Source organism: Arvicanthis niloticus, chromosome 23 (assembly GCF_011762505.2).
Source record: "Arvicanthis niloticus isolate mArvNil1 chromosome 23, mArvNil1.pat.X, whole genome shotgun sequence".
In the NCBI taxonomy this organism is placed as follows: domain Eukaryota; kingdom Metazoa; phylum Chordata; class Mammalia; order Rodentia; family Muridae; genus Arvicanthis; species Arvicanthis niloticus.
Genome location: NC_133430.1, coordinates 21986244 through 22003242, shown reverse-complemented (window position 1 = coordinate 22003242; position 16999 = coordinate 21986244). Strand labels below are relative to the sequence as shown.

The window sequence follows — 16999 nt, the reverse complement described above, 5'->3', positions numbered from 1 at the left end:
TATATATATATATATATATATATATACCACAAAAGAGTTTCCTGATTTTCAGTGCACAGCCCTCATAGAACTGAAGCATTAGGTAAGGCTATGCCTCTTTTGAAACCTAGTTTTCAATAATGCTTTACCCTGACAACTATTTCTAGGTTAGTAAGACCAAATAATTTGGTGTTATTTTGTAAACCAAGCTCAGTGCTGCAGCAACGTGAAGTTCTTGTCTATATTCATGGTCTATACCTTGTTCTCGGGTCATCTATTTTCTCAGTATTCAGGTACTATTTAACCATCTCTGTCACTCAGTCTTTCTGCATAAGTTAGGGTAGCTTAAAACTCTTAGACGTGAGTTTGAAATATTATCTTTTTGATTTCTTAATGGAACATCAGATGGATGATGTTACAAATGTTTGCAGATTACCTCTTCAAATGGAGCAATACCTGAAGGTCATTGTTTGACTTGTTCATTTTTTTTTTTGTAAACAGTTCTTAACTGCTTGCCACATACAGGTATAGATTCTGGGGCAATAGACAAGATACAATCTGACCAGCCTGCACGGAGCCTACATGGAGGAACAAGGCCTTGTAGCTCGTAGCTGTACTCATACTCTTTCCAAGTCTCCTATTCACTGATCAGCCATTACATATGCCCATACTCCTGCATTACTGGTGGCTGGGAATAGGTATGTGTTTAACACCAATGGGAACACCTGTAATAATTGAATGGAAGAAGTAAAGTGAGATCGTCTGGATTTGAGAGAAGCACCCTTGTCAAATGAGAAACAGATGTTCTGTGGTGGGGGAAGTATTGTTGGCTAAACTAATAGTTGGAAATACCGACATAGTGAACCTCATTTTCTGTGTGCTGATGATAAGAGATGGCGGTGCGGTGCTCTTTCCTACAGATTTACTTAGATCATTTGGGTTACAGAGCTGAAAGCACCTGCTCAAGTTAACACATGGAGAAAATGGAAATGCTGGCTGAGTTCATATATCCTCATAGCTCACACCTCGCTCGGTACATTGTCCCTCTACGTCTCTCTTAAACCAGCATACGTTTTGATTAATTGCTGCTGTCCCCAGATTGTCCTTTCTATATCTAATCTTCCACAGTGTTCTGTAAACACAGCTGATTGTTACCTCTCCATGATAAGCAGAGGCCTATCCAAAGTGAAATCTGGGATCATCTCCCTGCTCCTAGTGCGTGGAGGACCTGAGATGAAAACCGATTTGAGATTGACTCCAAACCCATTGAACTTTCAAACTGCCAAACGAGCTCCATCTTTACCGTTGCAGAAGAGAGAAGGGCATAATGTGTAGATGCTATGAATGCGGTTCTTGAAGAGAATATCTGGATAAATACATTCTAATGTCGTTAAATATGTTAGTTAACTGAGGAAAGTCTGTACAATATGCATATCTAGATACCTTAAAATGGACTAAAACGTTCATAGATATAAGCTATAGGGGAGCTGTGCCCAATGCACCATGCTCTTTCATGGTCTATTTGTTCTTTCTTTCTTCAATTTCTCCTTCTGCAATTTGTTTTACACGACTACTAATCAACAGTTCTGACAGTGATCATCAGAAATTGTTTTATGAGCATCTATTAAAACAGCTGGTCATTCTAATTGCTGGCGCCAATTAACTTGGATGGTTAATGTGCAAAGTGGTCAATGCCTGGCAGCCCCCAATATTACATGTATTACAAGAAGATCGCTTGAACCTCCCAGTGAAATGAGACAGGCAGGTGGCAGTAGTGAATGAGTATTCAGATGTTCTGTATCCGACTCTATCACGGGGGCTGTTCGTTCTAAGTTTATTTTTACCACTCGAACTAATTGGAAACCACAGGAGAAAAACCTTTGAAGCCACCCAGTGGCCCCATCCCTGAATCTGTGCTTGGCTAGAGTGGGTTTTATTTTTTAAGTTTACCAGAAACTGTTCTTATTCTGTGCTTAAACTCTATTCTTTCCCCCATCATTGTTCTCTCCTCTCTGGAATTTTTTTATTTTCCTTTTCTGTTTCAGAAAAGAATATTCACCTGATGGTATATTTCAAGAGAGCAAAAGGTGATTTCCAGATGAGGGAGAGGGTGTTCTTCTATCCTTTCAAATTCCCTTCCTAATTGTGCATTTTGGTCAGTGCCACCGAGACACCTCTATTGTTACATCACAGTACCTATATCTTATGCTTAAGAATAAAGAGCTGTGTGCAGTATCCCTAAATCGCCCTGGTGATCCCAGATTGCAATGAGATCATTTATAGGCTGTGTGTCTATCTGGATGCTACTACACCTGCAAGGGTCTGACTTTAAGTTCAAATTGCTTCACTCCAAAAATTACCTGAGTGGAACATAAACCTGGAAACCTTTTCTAAGACAGTCCCTATTCAGATCAGCATCCTCGGCCCCTGGCAAATGTTTCGTGTAAGCTAGGTTGGCATGCATTCAAGGGGGACCTTGAACTTCTGATTTGGTTGCTAGAATTATAGGTGTGTATCAGCACATCAGTTAATATGGGGATGGGTATTGAACTTAGACCATTGTACACGCTAGGCAAGTCCTTACCAACTGATCGACATCCCCGACCTACTTTCTCATTTGTACCACATTAGACCCAGTGCTGTCTTATCACAATCAAGCCAGTATAACTAGCTCTGGAACCATTAAGGCTTTATTAGGTTTGTCCTGGTATCATGCAATGCAATTGGCAGTGCTTATTGACAATTCTTATTTTCTGTTCTATGATTTTTGTAGTCTGAGTTTATTAAGTGCTCCTGGAATCCAGCCTTCTGGAATTAATTTAAAAAGCCCTCTTCTTAGGCGCCATTCTGGTAGAAATGTGCAGAAAGCTTTTTGCGGGATTTATATGCTTTGAATCTCAGTTCCTGTGAAAAGAGCTAAATTAACATACAGTAGCCTAGAATATCTGCTGTTGTCACTGTCTTCTTTAAGAGATTGGCTGGACCATGCTCTCCTTGCCTCCAATCAGCCACTGTACGTTTCACCTTTTGATGCTGTGCTGCTATTGACAGTCCATGCAACTTTCTGTTTGTACCTTTAAAGATCTACATAGCCATTATTTGTAATGTGATTTTCTGGGATGGGGGAGAGTCATATTCCAAACAGGATTCATATGAGTAAGGAAAAAAAAGCTTGCTTTCTATACTTTGAGTTCATTTTATAAAGCATTTTTATCACTGACTTTAAAACACTTGTAAATGGACTGTGGGATGAATTTTGAAATGTTTACTACTTTCTAAAAGGACAATAAACAGTTGGAGAAAGTATTCTGCTGTAGAAACTTTAGTCACTCTCTGGGTTGAGCTGGGTTTTATGCCTTGGCTCAAGCCGCAGGCAGTCTGCACTCATAGCACGGACTTTTCAGATGATCTCTTGCCATGAGTCTTCTGCCCTTCAGATGCAGACCTACCTCTCGAGTGTTGTTGGTTGTTCAGTTTTTGTTGTTTGTTTTTCCAGATATGCCATAGATTAGGTTAGAGACCAGTGCATAGTGCTAAATCTGTGGGTATTATAACCTCATAGCTCTTGACATATTTTGCTAATTCCCTGCTTATACATTCTTTCCCCTCGCTAAACTTGAAACTCAATTTGGTCAAAAATCACACATTCCCTTTTATGTGAATTAAGCACATTAGTAATTAACTCCGAGTAACCAAAAATGCATATGTGTTACATTAAGGAAGTAAATAAAACCAATTTCTTTTGGAGTTATTTAGCCAAGAATGAATCCATATTTGAATTTTTTTTACCTCACATTCCGTGCCTGTGTCTTCTGTCTGTCTATCTGTTCATCTGTTGTATGAATCAGAATCTGTGCCTGCCTGAAGGCTGTCTTGTGCATCTGTTTCCTGTGTCTGTCTGTATCTGTCTCTGTGTGTGTGTCTGTTGTATGACCTTGTGTCTACGTGTGTCTGCTCCAAACAAAGGGCTTTGCTTTGACTTTATTGAGCAGAACAGAAAGCATCGCATGTGGAAAGAATGAGATACATTAATAAATATCTTTAACAGAGTTTTACAAGAAATTAAGTCATTGGCATTAAATGATCTCAACTAACCCAGGCAACAGTACTATGAATGTCATTGTTTATCAACCAATATCCATAAATGTTGTTTTCAACATTTATGGAAGATATTCACTTTAGAAGATTGCTTTCAACATCTGAATTTGTTGCTTTCAGCAAAAGATATATGTGCATTGTTCTACATTGGGAGCTTGCAAGAGTATGTGACTTCAGATTAAAACTATGCATTAGCTTAGGCTGTAAAAGCTGACCATATGGAAAATTCAAAATCAGTAAGGTTGGTTGTTATATTGATTTGCTGTTGTTTAAGGCAGGTTAAGCAAATAGGCTGAATATCCCGTAGGATAGCAGTCTCAAGTCTTAAGTGACCTCAAGCTATATTATTAACTCTTGTTATCAAGTCCAAACAAAGTTTTACCACACCCTCACACAGCTGGGTTCTCATTCTATTTGACAAATATTGGTTGGATAAGAGAAGGAAACTTACACTTGGGTTGGAAGGATAGCTCAGTAGGTAACACACTTGTCAGTTAATTGGGACAATTTGATTTTGAATCCAGAACACCCATATAACTGTGGCAGCCCATATATAATACCATTGCACAAGAGGCACTGCCGAGAGATCCCCAAAGCAAGCTGGCAAGTTAGCAAGTATCAAGCTCTAGATTCAAGTGACTTTAATTTGGGCCTTTACACGAATATATGTGTGTCCACTAAATCTGCATAGATGTTTAGAACACACATCCAAATGCAGATATATGCACACACATCATTCATGCATATGCAAACAATAACTCAGATGTTAAGGCTTTCTAAAGTTATATAACAAATAATGTAAATTACAAAAACTGTAAATTCCTACTGGACGTTCGTGCTAGTCACTGAAGTCAAAGACTTCTATTGAAAACAGAATGGCAATGTATCCACTGAACTTTCATGCCCTTTACATGTAAAATTTCAATTGAGGTTATTTTCTGAAGTCAGAGTGATTACTATGTTTTCGGCCTTTCTTCTCAGAAGAGATATATGCATGCTTTCTCATTTTTTAATATTTTATATATTAAAATAATTAAAACATCTTTGTGCTTAGGGGACTGTTTGCCCAACTTCAATGCATATACCCAAAGGTTTTGGTCACCTGAACATTTTGTTCGCTGTGATTCTTTTGTTTCCTCCTAACAAGGCATGTCAGGTTCATGAGAAAACCACCACACTAGAGTAAAAAGGTGATAAGGAAATACTAAGACTGTTTTCAAGATAAGCTAAGTGTGTGTGTGTGTGTGTGTGTGTGTGTGTGTGTGTAAGCTTATAGAGAGATTTCTTCTGAAAGGAAGGTCTCAGGTTCAGTGACAAAACATACTTGTGAATAGTTATAATTTTTATGTGTATGTATTTACTTGATTATGTGTACATTTGTGTTTGTCTGTGTGTACATATAGTGTGTGTGTGTGTGTGTGTGTGTGTGTGAAGCCAAAAGTTGACATCTTGAATCTTTCTGAAGCATTCTTCTTGTTCTTTTGAGACAAGTGGTCTCTCACTGAGCTTGTTTAGTCATCCATTGCCAGTGACTGGCCAGCAAGCTCCAGGGTTCCACCAGTCTCTGCCGCAGCAGTGTTGGGATTAGAGATGTTTAATGATGTACTCACTTTTTACATAGGTTCTGGTGATCCAAACTCAAGTTCTTGGGCATGTACTTTGAGGACCTTACAATACTAGCCATTTGTACAACCTCCTCAACTACTTGCTATTTAATTAAGATTGGTTTTTGTTTGGAAAGGGGATCATACCACTTCTGAGAACATCTTCCTTGCTTCAAAGTTTCCAAGAAGTTCTAGGTTCTAATAATTAATTATTATATTATGAAGTTCTAATAAGTTTGTGTTCCAAGACTATTTTGATGGCTTTTATTTGTTTGTTTTGCTTGTTTTCATTTTTTTCTGCCTTTAAATTTTTGACACTTAGATAACATTGACAGTACTTTTTATTTTCAAATTGAAAATTTTAGGTCTAAAGATAGCTAAGGAAGTAGTTTCAAGCAGAGCCCCTTTGCTGTGGATACAAGTTGTTCCAATCTCCCTGTTGGTGAGAATTGAGGACCTTGCAGCCAGCCATGTCCTGTCATGTTAGCTTACTTTGCAAGGAAATCAAATCTGGCACCTTTCAATTAACTTCTTTCCCTCTCTATCTAAAAACAGATGGAACACATTGTGAAGCAAAGAAGGCATGAATCCTATCTTGGAATTACATTGACTGCCTTAATTGCAGCTTCTCTCCTTCCAAAACTTGGTAGAAGTCCTTTTGTAAAGGCAAGAAACTGCTCTCCCACTGGAAGGTGGTCACATTGAAGCAGAATTCATTTTCAGTTTTGAGTTTGGCAGTACACAGGAAAATCACAAAGGCCTATTTCTTTTATACCTAGAGATCCCAAGGGAAGGACTATCTACGTTGAAATTTGCCTGATTCTTTTGTTTGGTCAGTCTCTTGGACAACAAGTTTAAGTGATTCTGCAGCGAGAAAATGGGATATTGCAGCTAGAAAAGAGATTTTTTTTTGCCTTTCTTATTAAGTTATATTTTTCCCGGTAACAGAGAAAAAATATGTGGGATATTTTTAGTGATATTGGTTGTCTGTAGTCATGACATTAAGTATCACAAAGGAGGATAATTATTCCACTTTTGGGGATATGCTTGTGTGTGTGTGTGTGTGTGCGTGTGTGTGCTCATAGGAAAAAATGGAAGCAAGTATTTGACTCAGGGTGCCTTTATTCTCTTCTTACCTTCTGCCTGAATTTAATTTTGCATCATCTGGAATTCCTCATTAAGCACAAACACTATGTTGTATCAGAATTTGAAAATATATTTTGCAGAAGATAGTAACTAACAGATTTTCAGTTCTCTTACTATATCTAAAATATTTCATGGTAACTATATTCAGGAGTACAATGGATTTGGGAGAATTTCTTAAGAAGGATGCATTTTCAAATGGCTTAGTACCCACTTCACATTTGTACAATCGATAATTCTGTAGGGCTTCCTGTCGGTTCCAGATTGCAATCTAAAACAATAGAGCTTTCTCTCTTCTTCATTGACAGACACCATGTATCAACAGTGTGTCACTTGCATTTGTCTGTCAGTATATGCAGGTAGATATCTGAAAATACTGATTGAGGTATAAAATTTCCCTAGGATGTTTGTCAATAAACTATATAGTCCCATCTCCTTTGGAAAAAAAGGATTTTACAATAATCATTTATTTCTTAAATATTTTTCACACTAAACCATTGTCACTTAAAATGCTACATCATGCCAACCTGGCTCCCATTAGTTAGTCCCAGTCAGAGTTTAGCTCCTGGACTTAGATGTAGCAAACACTTTTTCCATTACTACACTTCCTGACTCTTATGCTTTCTTTTCTACCACAGATTACAGACTCTGCTTAACCAAGAAATTCCTGGGCTGATCTATACTGGCCTGACTTACTATAGAAGAAGGAAGATTTACCTGCCTGGCTGGACTTCTCTTGACAGTACTTGGCATCACACTTTGCTTGTGTCAAAAAATCTTCCTGTTGAATTGTTTTGCACATGGAGGACCACTGCACGAGGGCAACCTAGGCAGATCAGACTAAAAGCCTCAGAAAGATTGTTTTATTATCTTTCCTTGGATCATTTCCTCTAACAGAAGTTCTAGACTTTGACAGAACCTGGTCGGATCCTTTTGATTTTGCTTTCTCGTTTTTGTTATTATTTGTTGTGCTTTTGGTTTTTTTTTTTTTTTTTTGGTTTTTTTTTTTTTTTTTTTTTTTTTTTTTTTTTTTTTTTTTTTTTATTTTTCCCCCATCACATTGCATTTGATTTCTGTCCTTCAGAAATGGGCCTACAGACTACAAAGTGGCCCAGCCATGGGGCTTTTTCCCTAAAATTTTGGCTCATCATTTCCCTGGGACTCTACTTACAAGCGTCAAAACTCCTGGCCTGCCCTAGTGTATGCCGCTGTGACAGGAACTTTGTCTACTGTAATGAGAGAAGCTTGACCTCAGTGCCTCTTGGGATCCCGGAGGGCGTAACCGTACTCTACCTCCACAACAACCAAATTAATAATGCTGGATTTCCTGCAGAGCTGCACAATGTACAGTCAGTGCACACGGTCTACCTTTATGGCAACCAACTGGATGAATTCCCCATGAACCTTCCCAAGAATGTCAGAGTTCTCCATCTGCAGGAAAACAACATTCAGACCATCTCGCGGGCTGCTCTTGCTCAGCTCCTCAAGCTGGAAGAACTACACCTAGATGACAACTCCATATCTACAGTGGGAGTGGAAGACGGAGCATTCCGGGAGGCAATTAGCCTCAAACTGTTGTTTTTATCAAAGAATCACCTGAGTAGCGTGCCTGTTGGGCTTCCTGTAGACTTGCAAGAGCTGAGAGTGGATGAAAACCGAATTGCAGTCATATCAGACATGGCATTTCAGAACCTCACAAGCTTGGAGCGTCTGATCGTGGATGGGAATCTCCTGACCAACAAGGGCATTGCTGAGGGTACCTTCAGCCATCTCACCAAGCTCAAGGAATTTTCCATAGTCCGGAACTCACTCTCCCACCCACCTCCTGACCTCCCAGGTACGCATCTGATCAGGCTCTACTTGCAGGATAACCAGATAAACCATATCCCTTTGACAGCCTTCGCAAACCTCCGTAAGCTGGAAAGGCTAGATATATCCAACAACCAGCTACGAATGTTAACTCAAGGAGTCTTCGATCATCTCTCCAACCTGAAACAACTCACTGCTCGGAATAACCCTTGGTTTTGTGACTGCAGCATTAAATGGGTTACAGAATGGCTCAAATATATCCCTTCTTCTCTCAATGTGCGTGGTTTCATGTGCCAAGGTCCTGAGCAAGTTCGGGGGATGGCTGTCAGGGAGTTGAATATGAATCTTTTGTCTTGTCCCACCACGACTCCTGGCCTACCTGTCTTTACTCCAGCTCCAAGTACAGTTTCTCCAACAACTCAGTCTCCTACTCTCTCTGTTCCAAGCCCCAGCAGAGGCTCTGTGCCTCCAGCTCCTACCCCATCGAAACTTCCCACCATCCCTGACTGGGATGGCAGAGAAAGAGTGACCCCGCCTATTTCTGAAAGGATCCAACTTTCCATCCACTTTGTTAACGATACTTCAATTCAAGTCAGCTGGCTGTCTCTCTTTACTGTGATGGCATACAAACTGACATGGGTGAAAATGGGCCACAGTCTCGTAGGGGGCATTGTTCAGGAACGGATTGTCAGTGGTGAGAAACAACACCTGAGCTTGGTCAATTTAGAGCCCAGATCCACATATAGGATTTGTTTAGTGCCACTGGATGCGTTCAACTACCGAACCGTGGAAGACACCATCTGTTCTGAGGCTACCACCCATGCCTCTTATTTGAACAATGGCAGCAACACTGCTTCAAGCCATGAGCAGACAACTTCCCACAGCATGGGCTCCCCTTTTCTGCTCGCGGGCTTGATTGGGGGTGCAGTGATTTTTGTGCTCGTGGTCCTGCTCAGTGTCTTTTGCTGGCACATGCACAAAAAGGGACGCTACACCTCGCAGAAGTGGAAATACAACCGGGGCCGACGGAAAGATGACTATTGTGAGGCGGGTACCAAAAAAGACAACTCCATCTTGGAGATGACAGAAACAAGTTTTCAGATTGTCTCCTTAAATAATGATCAGCTCCTTAAAGGAGATTTCAGACTGCAGCCCATTTATACCCCAAACGGGGGCATTAATTACACAGACTGCCACATCCCCAACAACATGAGATACTGCAACAGCAGTGTGCCAGATCTGGAGCATTGCCATACGTAACAACCTAGAGGTCCAGCATTAGGAAAGTGGACAAACCAAACTCTCAAGAACACACATGTGTGTGCACATAAGAGACACGCAAATTACATTTGATAAATGTTACCCAGATGCATTTGTGCATTTGAATACTCTGTAATTTATACGGTGTACTATATAATGGGATTTAAAAAAAGAAGTGCTATCTTTTCTATTTCAAGTTAATTACAAACAGTTTTGTAACTCTTTGCTTTTTAAAATTAAAAAAAAATGTTGCTGAAGTACTGTACGGGGTTGAACAATGAGAACCCAATGCCAAGGCAGAAGAATGAGTGAATCATCCTTAAGATGCATATTAACCACTTCGCTGTTGAGGCTGTCAGAAGAAATTCCTTTTCTAGAGATGACAGTCATAAGAAAGGATAATGTCAGATGTGCTCATCAGAATAAGAGGGATAGTTTGAGTAAAGAAAGAACGGCCTAGTTATTTCTATGTTTTCTATACCTCCTGGAGGAAAAACTTTGTGAAAAAAAAATCCTATAATATAATACTCGAGGTAGTAGCTCCAGTTTGAATGAGTGCAGGAAATAGAAAGAACATCATGAGGAAGCCAGTTCCCATGAAATAAGTTAGGCCTACTTGACCAAATCAAGGAAACTGAGAGATTTGAAATGTCCTTAAAGCCCCAAGGTTGGCTTTCTGACTGTGAGCTTGAAAAATCACTTTTCAGGCTTCCCTGGCCTTATGTGATAACAGATTGGAAACCTGGGTCTCCTTCTAGTTCTCTTCAGGGACCAGTATGATCAGTTCTAGCAAGAAAATTCCCCTCAAAACTGTCACTGTTCAAATCACATGTCAGGTTGAATCCTATCCAACAGAGTTATATTCTAGAATAATTTTTTAGAAGAGGCTAATACAAAAAAATAATGGGAAGAATTATATTGAATGGAATTATTTTTGATAATGAAAATTATTTGGGTATATTCACTGAGGCTATATCAACATGATATTTAGACCAACAAAGGAGCAGTGTTTAGAATCTATTATGGTAATGTGTTGATTCAAAAAGTACAAATGACATTTAGACAAAAATATTGGTGATTCTCTTACACTGTGTCAATGGACTTTGTTAGTATCGTGTTGAAATAGCTTGAATTAATACCTATATTCTCCCTCTAATTCTTGTCTTCCAATCATCTTGCATATATTTTTTTTGTAATTAAGTTGTATATGCCACTTTTGCCCCTTCTCCCTGCTGGGTATTTTAAAGAAAAATATGGATGCAAATTTTGGTTACACAAAATATTCCTGGTGTATTTTTGCATATTAATGTCCATATTACCATTCCTTGCCAATGATTCTTTGAAGGCACCCAAGCTGTCCAAAACAATGCGTATTGTTAAAGGCAATACTACGTTTTCAGTTTGAATCAACTTTGTTCCTGTTCCACAGGGAAATTCTATTTGTTCCTTTTATATTGTGGATGCTTCTCTAAATTGGTACTTACAGAAGGATAATTAACCCTAGGGTAAAAAACTACCAGTAAAAACAAGTAAGTTGCAGAATGAAAGTTTCTCCAAATCATGGCAGACAAAGGCTCAAAGCAGAGGGCACAGTAGGAGAGAGGTATATTCATGGTTGATGTTAGATATTTTTGAAGCAAGTCCATTTTCAGGAAACAGGCATAATTTACCCTAATTCTTACCATTGTATAGGTGTAGAAGGGCTATAGACCACATGTACTGTCTAAAGGAATTCATCCTTGGGGATTTTTTTTTCAAACCCACTTTTAGGCATTTCACTCTCTGCTTTACAATCATCTTCCACTTTAGGGACTCATGAAATCAATGCCATACTCTTCTCTCTCTCTCTCTCTCTCTCTCTCTCTCTCTCTCTCTTCTCTCTCTCTAAGCAAAATAAAACTGTGATGTGTCTTCTTGTAAAATTTAGGTATACAATGCTATGCAAGCTTTTCTTTATAGTGAGAGCTTTATTTTCTTTAATAATATACCCCAACTTATATGTTTTAATCCCCCTCATCCCTCAGAATAGGAAGAAAATATAACTGCAGCGGTAATGTTGTAGATACAAGCATTGAAACTGTGCAGTCAGTAGAGCTGAACATAGTTATGAATTAATTTAATTAATTCTAAAATGACTCGGGTTTCCACTTTAGTCTATTAGCTCAAGGGTTTGGGCTGTTGGTTTCTGTAAAAGTAGGTTCACACAGTAAAGAATAAGACCATCTGGAACAGTGATCAGTGTTGCATTACATCAGCTAAAACCAGGACAGTAACATGGGGCTCTGCGTGTTAGCTGGATGTGTCCCCTTCAATGTCCTCTTGCCTCTCACTATGTAGGTAAAACTGTGTGCTGAGAAATATAATGGTACTTTGATTATTTTGAGGATTTTTATTTTGTTATATAACAAGAAAATCATTCTTGTCTCTTGGTATTGTATATTTAACTCCCAGTGGCATTTGGGACGGTGGAAATGTCTTTTCTTTGTCTTAATAGGAACGAGAGTGGAGAGATCGCCACAGTATTGCATCCACAACACTATTGGGAGTCGAAGTGATACAGTGGAGGGCCAGTTATGTGAAACCATTAGGGCACTCTCAAAATTGCTCTGGTGGAAGGTATTTCTGAAAAGAGAGTCTTTATTTTGATCTCATGAACAACACAGGAATTACATGAACCATAGTATTGTGCCTAAGAAACTTACCTACATCAGAATAGAAATCACCTCATGGAACCTATACTAGCATATACAAATTTGAAAAACAAATGGCCAGTAATCTTTACTGGATGACGTTTTGGCTGTCATCTTTAATCAGGAGACTGCATTCTTTAATTACAGCTCCTCTGATTTTGGTCCTCTCTCAGCCTCATTATTATTTATTTTGAGGTGATTAGTCAAGAGTCAAAGTTGAGTTGACCCTATATTGTCTACCCCTTGTCTGCACAGTAACTTTACTTGCACAGAGGACATTGCAAAAGGCAAAGCAAAGCATGGTCATACAAATGTTATTGTTAGTTAAACAGAAGGTGGTCACCAATACTTCTTCCTTGTAGAGATGCATTTGACCCTGGAGAGGTCCTGGGTTTCACTTAAACACTGCCATATGCATTGGACAGGTAGTGCAAAACATGGGTCAATCACAAGCAAATATGATGAGTGTTCCCTGCTTCATTATGATATAAGTGGAAAAATCCACCCTTGTGAGAATAAATGCTATTTGTAATTTTCCAGATGTTTGTTAATACAATATTAGACATTTTCTCTCAAGAGTAAAAACAAAATCTGTAATATCAACTCTTTGATAAAAATGTATTAATGGCATAGCTAATATTACACCTTTGTTTCTTAATAATGGAGGTCGTAATGGTCTTAGGCATGGCACACAGACAGAACTTCCTTCTCTCCTTGAGAAAACTTAGCTCTTCATGTGAGGGGAGCATCTATTCCAAACACAAGGCACCATTGTTTCGTTCAGAGGCAGGTGCCACACTGGACCAGCATACTTAGGCTGCAACATCCCATGCAGCTTTGAACAGTGAAGTGGTTAATTCCCATTGATGTCTTTGTTTATAGCATTTATCTCTGACCTATCAAAAGAGGATATTAGATGTTACTTTAGAACTTGAGGATAACATATCACCTCACAACTTGCTTTTTCCAACTGAATAAGAAAGCAGAACAAAAGGATGCCCAACACAAAACACAAAATATCTCCACAAAACAACTCTCAATTCTTAGTCTTGTCAAGCTTTGCTTTTTGAAAAGTTAAAGTAAGAAACGATAGGAAGCTCTATCTATACCCTTTTTCCAGTTTCATCAGCGGGATTGAAGGAATTGTTGGCAACAGGGATGCTTTTCACTGATTGTGGGGAAAACGTTTTGTACACAATAGAATACTGTTTTAGCAAACCAGGTTGTTTTGTGATAGTATTTGGTTTTTCTAGCTTCACATCCACCAGAAGAGCACAAACCAAGGCCATTGCATCAGGCATTTTAAAATTAATATAAAACATGCAAATCCATGCATACACAAATATGGGGGTGTGTTTAAAGGTGTCTGTGGGATGTGAGATTTGTAACCAGTTATGTTAAAATGAGGCACCACTACTGTATACCCTCCTAGGATGATATTTACTGAACCAGTCACTTCAATGATCTGTTACTGTTTGAATCCTATGTTGATTTAATTCTGGTTTGTGTTTAGTGTGTTTCTCTGACAAGGGACTGCAAGGGGCTGGAAGATTCTGTGTCATGCATCCTCAGAGACCTACCATGTTGCACACTTTGTTAACTACAAACTTCACTCTACACTATACAGTACCTTGTTGATATATTCAGTAAAGGCTTATTTTAAAAGAAAACCTATTGTGTTTATCTGAGTAAGTTCATCGGAATATAACTTGTACTTGTGCTTCATTCATTGTAAATGGAAAATGAAAAAGTTTTCATACAAAAACATGCCAGAGGGGATGCAGTTTGTAGAACGATCATATCTCCTACTATTAACCTCTATTTTCATATCATAGTCCTTTTTGTGTAAGAGGATAATGTGGCTGTTTAATGTTTTTTACTTTTCCCCCTACTGATATAGTTACAGAAAATGGTATTATATACACATCACCACAGAAAGCACAGGATTCTGTATTTGAGAAATACAAATACACACATGTAACTAATATGTATACAATCACAGAGTTAATCTCTCTTTCACAATATACACTATTCGTTTTGAACTTTAATTTTGAGAATTCTTGTTCCTTCCTATTTAATTATTCCTCACTGCATATTTGTCTGAACTATTTGATGGATACTCCAGATAGGGCATCTACTCATATATAACTCACATTTTAGTTAGACTTCCAAAAATCTTCCAGAATTCCTTTCTCTAACACTTGGCCGTTTCACCACTGATGTATTTGACATGAGACAAATTAATCGGGAAATAAAATTATAGCATTTAAGTCAACCATTATCACTCTCCTGGACCTCAACTGGATAGAGTTAACTCTGAAAACCAGTGTTAACCATCAATTTATATTAGTGTGAGACTTTACATAAAATACTGAAATTGCTAATTTTGGTTAATTTTAACAAGAATTAACTTTACAAAACATAGGCTGTCAGCCAATAAGAACCATTCATTTGTTAGAATTTATTACGGTCGTCATTCACTGTTCTAGGCTCTAGGGGGACTTCAGAGCCTTTGTAAAAATAAAATGCAATCTTAGATAAATCAACCTTAATTTCTAGCCCACTGGTAATCTGTGTACCTAACCTATTTACTCCTGACCTACTTTCTACAGGACTAGGTTATGTTTTACTCTTTTAGATCCAGAGAAGAATGATCTTGCAATTTAGGAAACTTTTTAAAGACACTATAATAACAGTATGTCCACAGTAATAAAAGAGTTACATCTATCTATGGGGCAGTTAATACATTTGTCATAAAGTGTTATTAATTGTTGCAAAGTGATAGCACATTGGCAAGTGGAGAATGATAAGTGGAGGCTCATTTGAAATTGAGACTTTAAATTCAAAGCAAAATTTCAAGCTTTATTTACAAATTACACAAAACTGGAATCCATCATATTTAATAAACATACCTGAGAAATGTATAGAACACATGGACATAAGCTCTCTGTCTCAGTCTCTCTCTCTCTCTCTCTCTCTCTCTCTCTCTCTCTCTCTCTCTCACTCTCTCTCTCTCTCTTTCTCTCTCTCTTTCATTTCCTAGTCTACACTGTTGTGCCTTTAAGATGTCCATCCATGTAAGGCCCATTCTCAGTAATTTCTCAGAATTTAGAACTGTATCTCATGAGAAGCTCAGTGTTTTGTCCATAATCCCAAGTGCTGTGGATAGTGGAGTCAGAACTTAGCTTCCAGAAAGACTACGTAGAATCATCAGTACACTGACTAGCCTTAAATTTGACCTTCAGGATAAATATAAGTCTTAAAGAGGTTTGATGACACAGCTTTTGCAGTGTTTCAGTGCATGCCAATATTAATTCCTGTGTCTAGATGGGCACATTGATATTTCCCTAGGAAAGGTGTTTCTTATAATTTCGGTGATTTATAATCCTCCACACAGGGATAATATTTTTCTAATGATATAAAACATAGTCTTTGAGTTTGTTAACATCCATGGACTGACATTACCAGCCATTTTTGCTTTCTTTTTATTATCATCATCATTTGCTTTTAAGTTTGGGTGCTGAATTGTACAATGTTATAATGAAGTTGATAGGTCGCCATTGAAATCTTTCCCAGAAACTGCAGATACTTGACAAGTGACCCAGATTCTCTGTTTCTACATCCTTCAAGAATTTAAACATACATAGGTGTTTAAATTATCATTCATGGTGCGGCTCATTCAAGTAGCATTTGAGCTTCTCAAATTAGCTTTTTCCTCTCTTGTCCTCTGTCTGTCTTCAGATTTTTTTCCAGGTTTTCCTATGTACCGTAGAAAAACAGTCAGACAGTGCTTAATTAGGACATACACTTGCTTTTAAATTCTATTGCCTTCACTTTGTGAAATGGAGGTCAAAGTTAGAACCTGCTGAAGTTAGATCTCTTCAACATGTGGGTCTCAGCATCAAACTCAGGTCATCAGGTTTGGCAGCAAAAGCTTTTACACACAGATCCATCTTTCTAGCCATTGCCATGTTGACTTTTGATGAAATTCTTTCACTCTTATAGTCTAGAGACCCTGGAAAACTTTAACATATTCTATCAATTCTTTCAGTCTCTCCATCGTTGAGTAAAATTTTGGACCCCTGATATGTACCATTCACTTCAAAAGACTTAAATCTAAAATGCCTCCTATAAGTGGAAGCTTGAAACATGTGAGGTAGCCCTGCTCAAACAGCTGAAAATGTCCTTGACATAATGAAGGAAAACAGTTCCCCTTTCTCAAAAGATTCTTTGGTTACTCATTAGTATGTATTTTATAGAAAAATTTTGTATATAAAATCATATATTTGATTTGAAAATTTTGTACAGAATCTTGATATGACCAAGGGATGAACTGAGTGAACAGGTTACATGAATTGAAATATTTCATTTTATTCAAATACTTTCTGAGCCAATTTTGAACAGAGAAGCATATAA

General features: G+C 38.2%; 1 protein-coding gene across 2 annotated transcripts in view; it reads left to right on the top strand.

The window, feature by feature from the left end:
* The window catches only part of Flrt2 (fibronectin leucine rich transmembrane protein 2), a 94178-nt gene extending 79925 nt beyond the window's left edge, over positions 1-14253 (top strand). For both annotated transcript variants that reach the window (XM_076921471.1, XM_076921470.1), the window contains exon 2: positions 7463-14253. In XM_076921471.1, the coding sequence (XP_076777586.1) occupies positions 7911-9893 (1983 nt within the window). In that variant the 5' untranslated portion in view covers positions 7463-7910 and the 3' untranslated portion in view covers positions 9894-14253. The remainder of the gene's footprint in view (positions 1-7462) is intronic.
* Positions 14254-16999: the final 2746 nt, after the last annotated feature.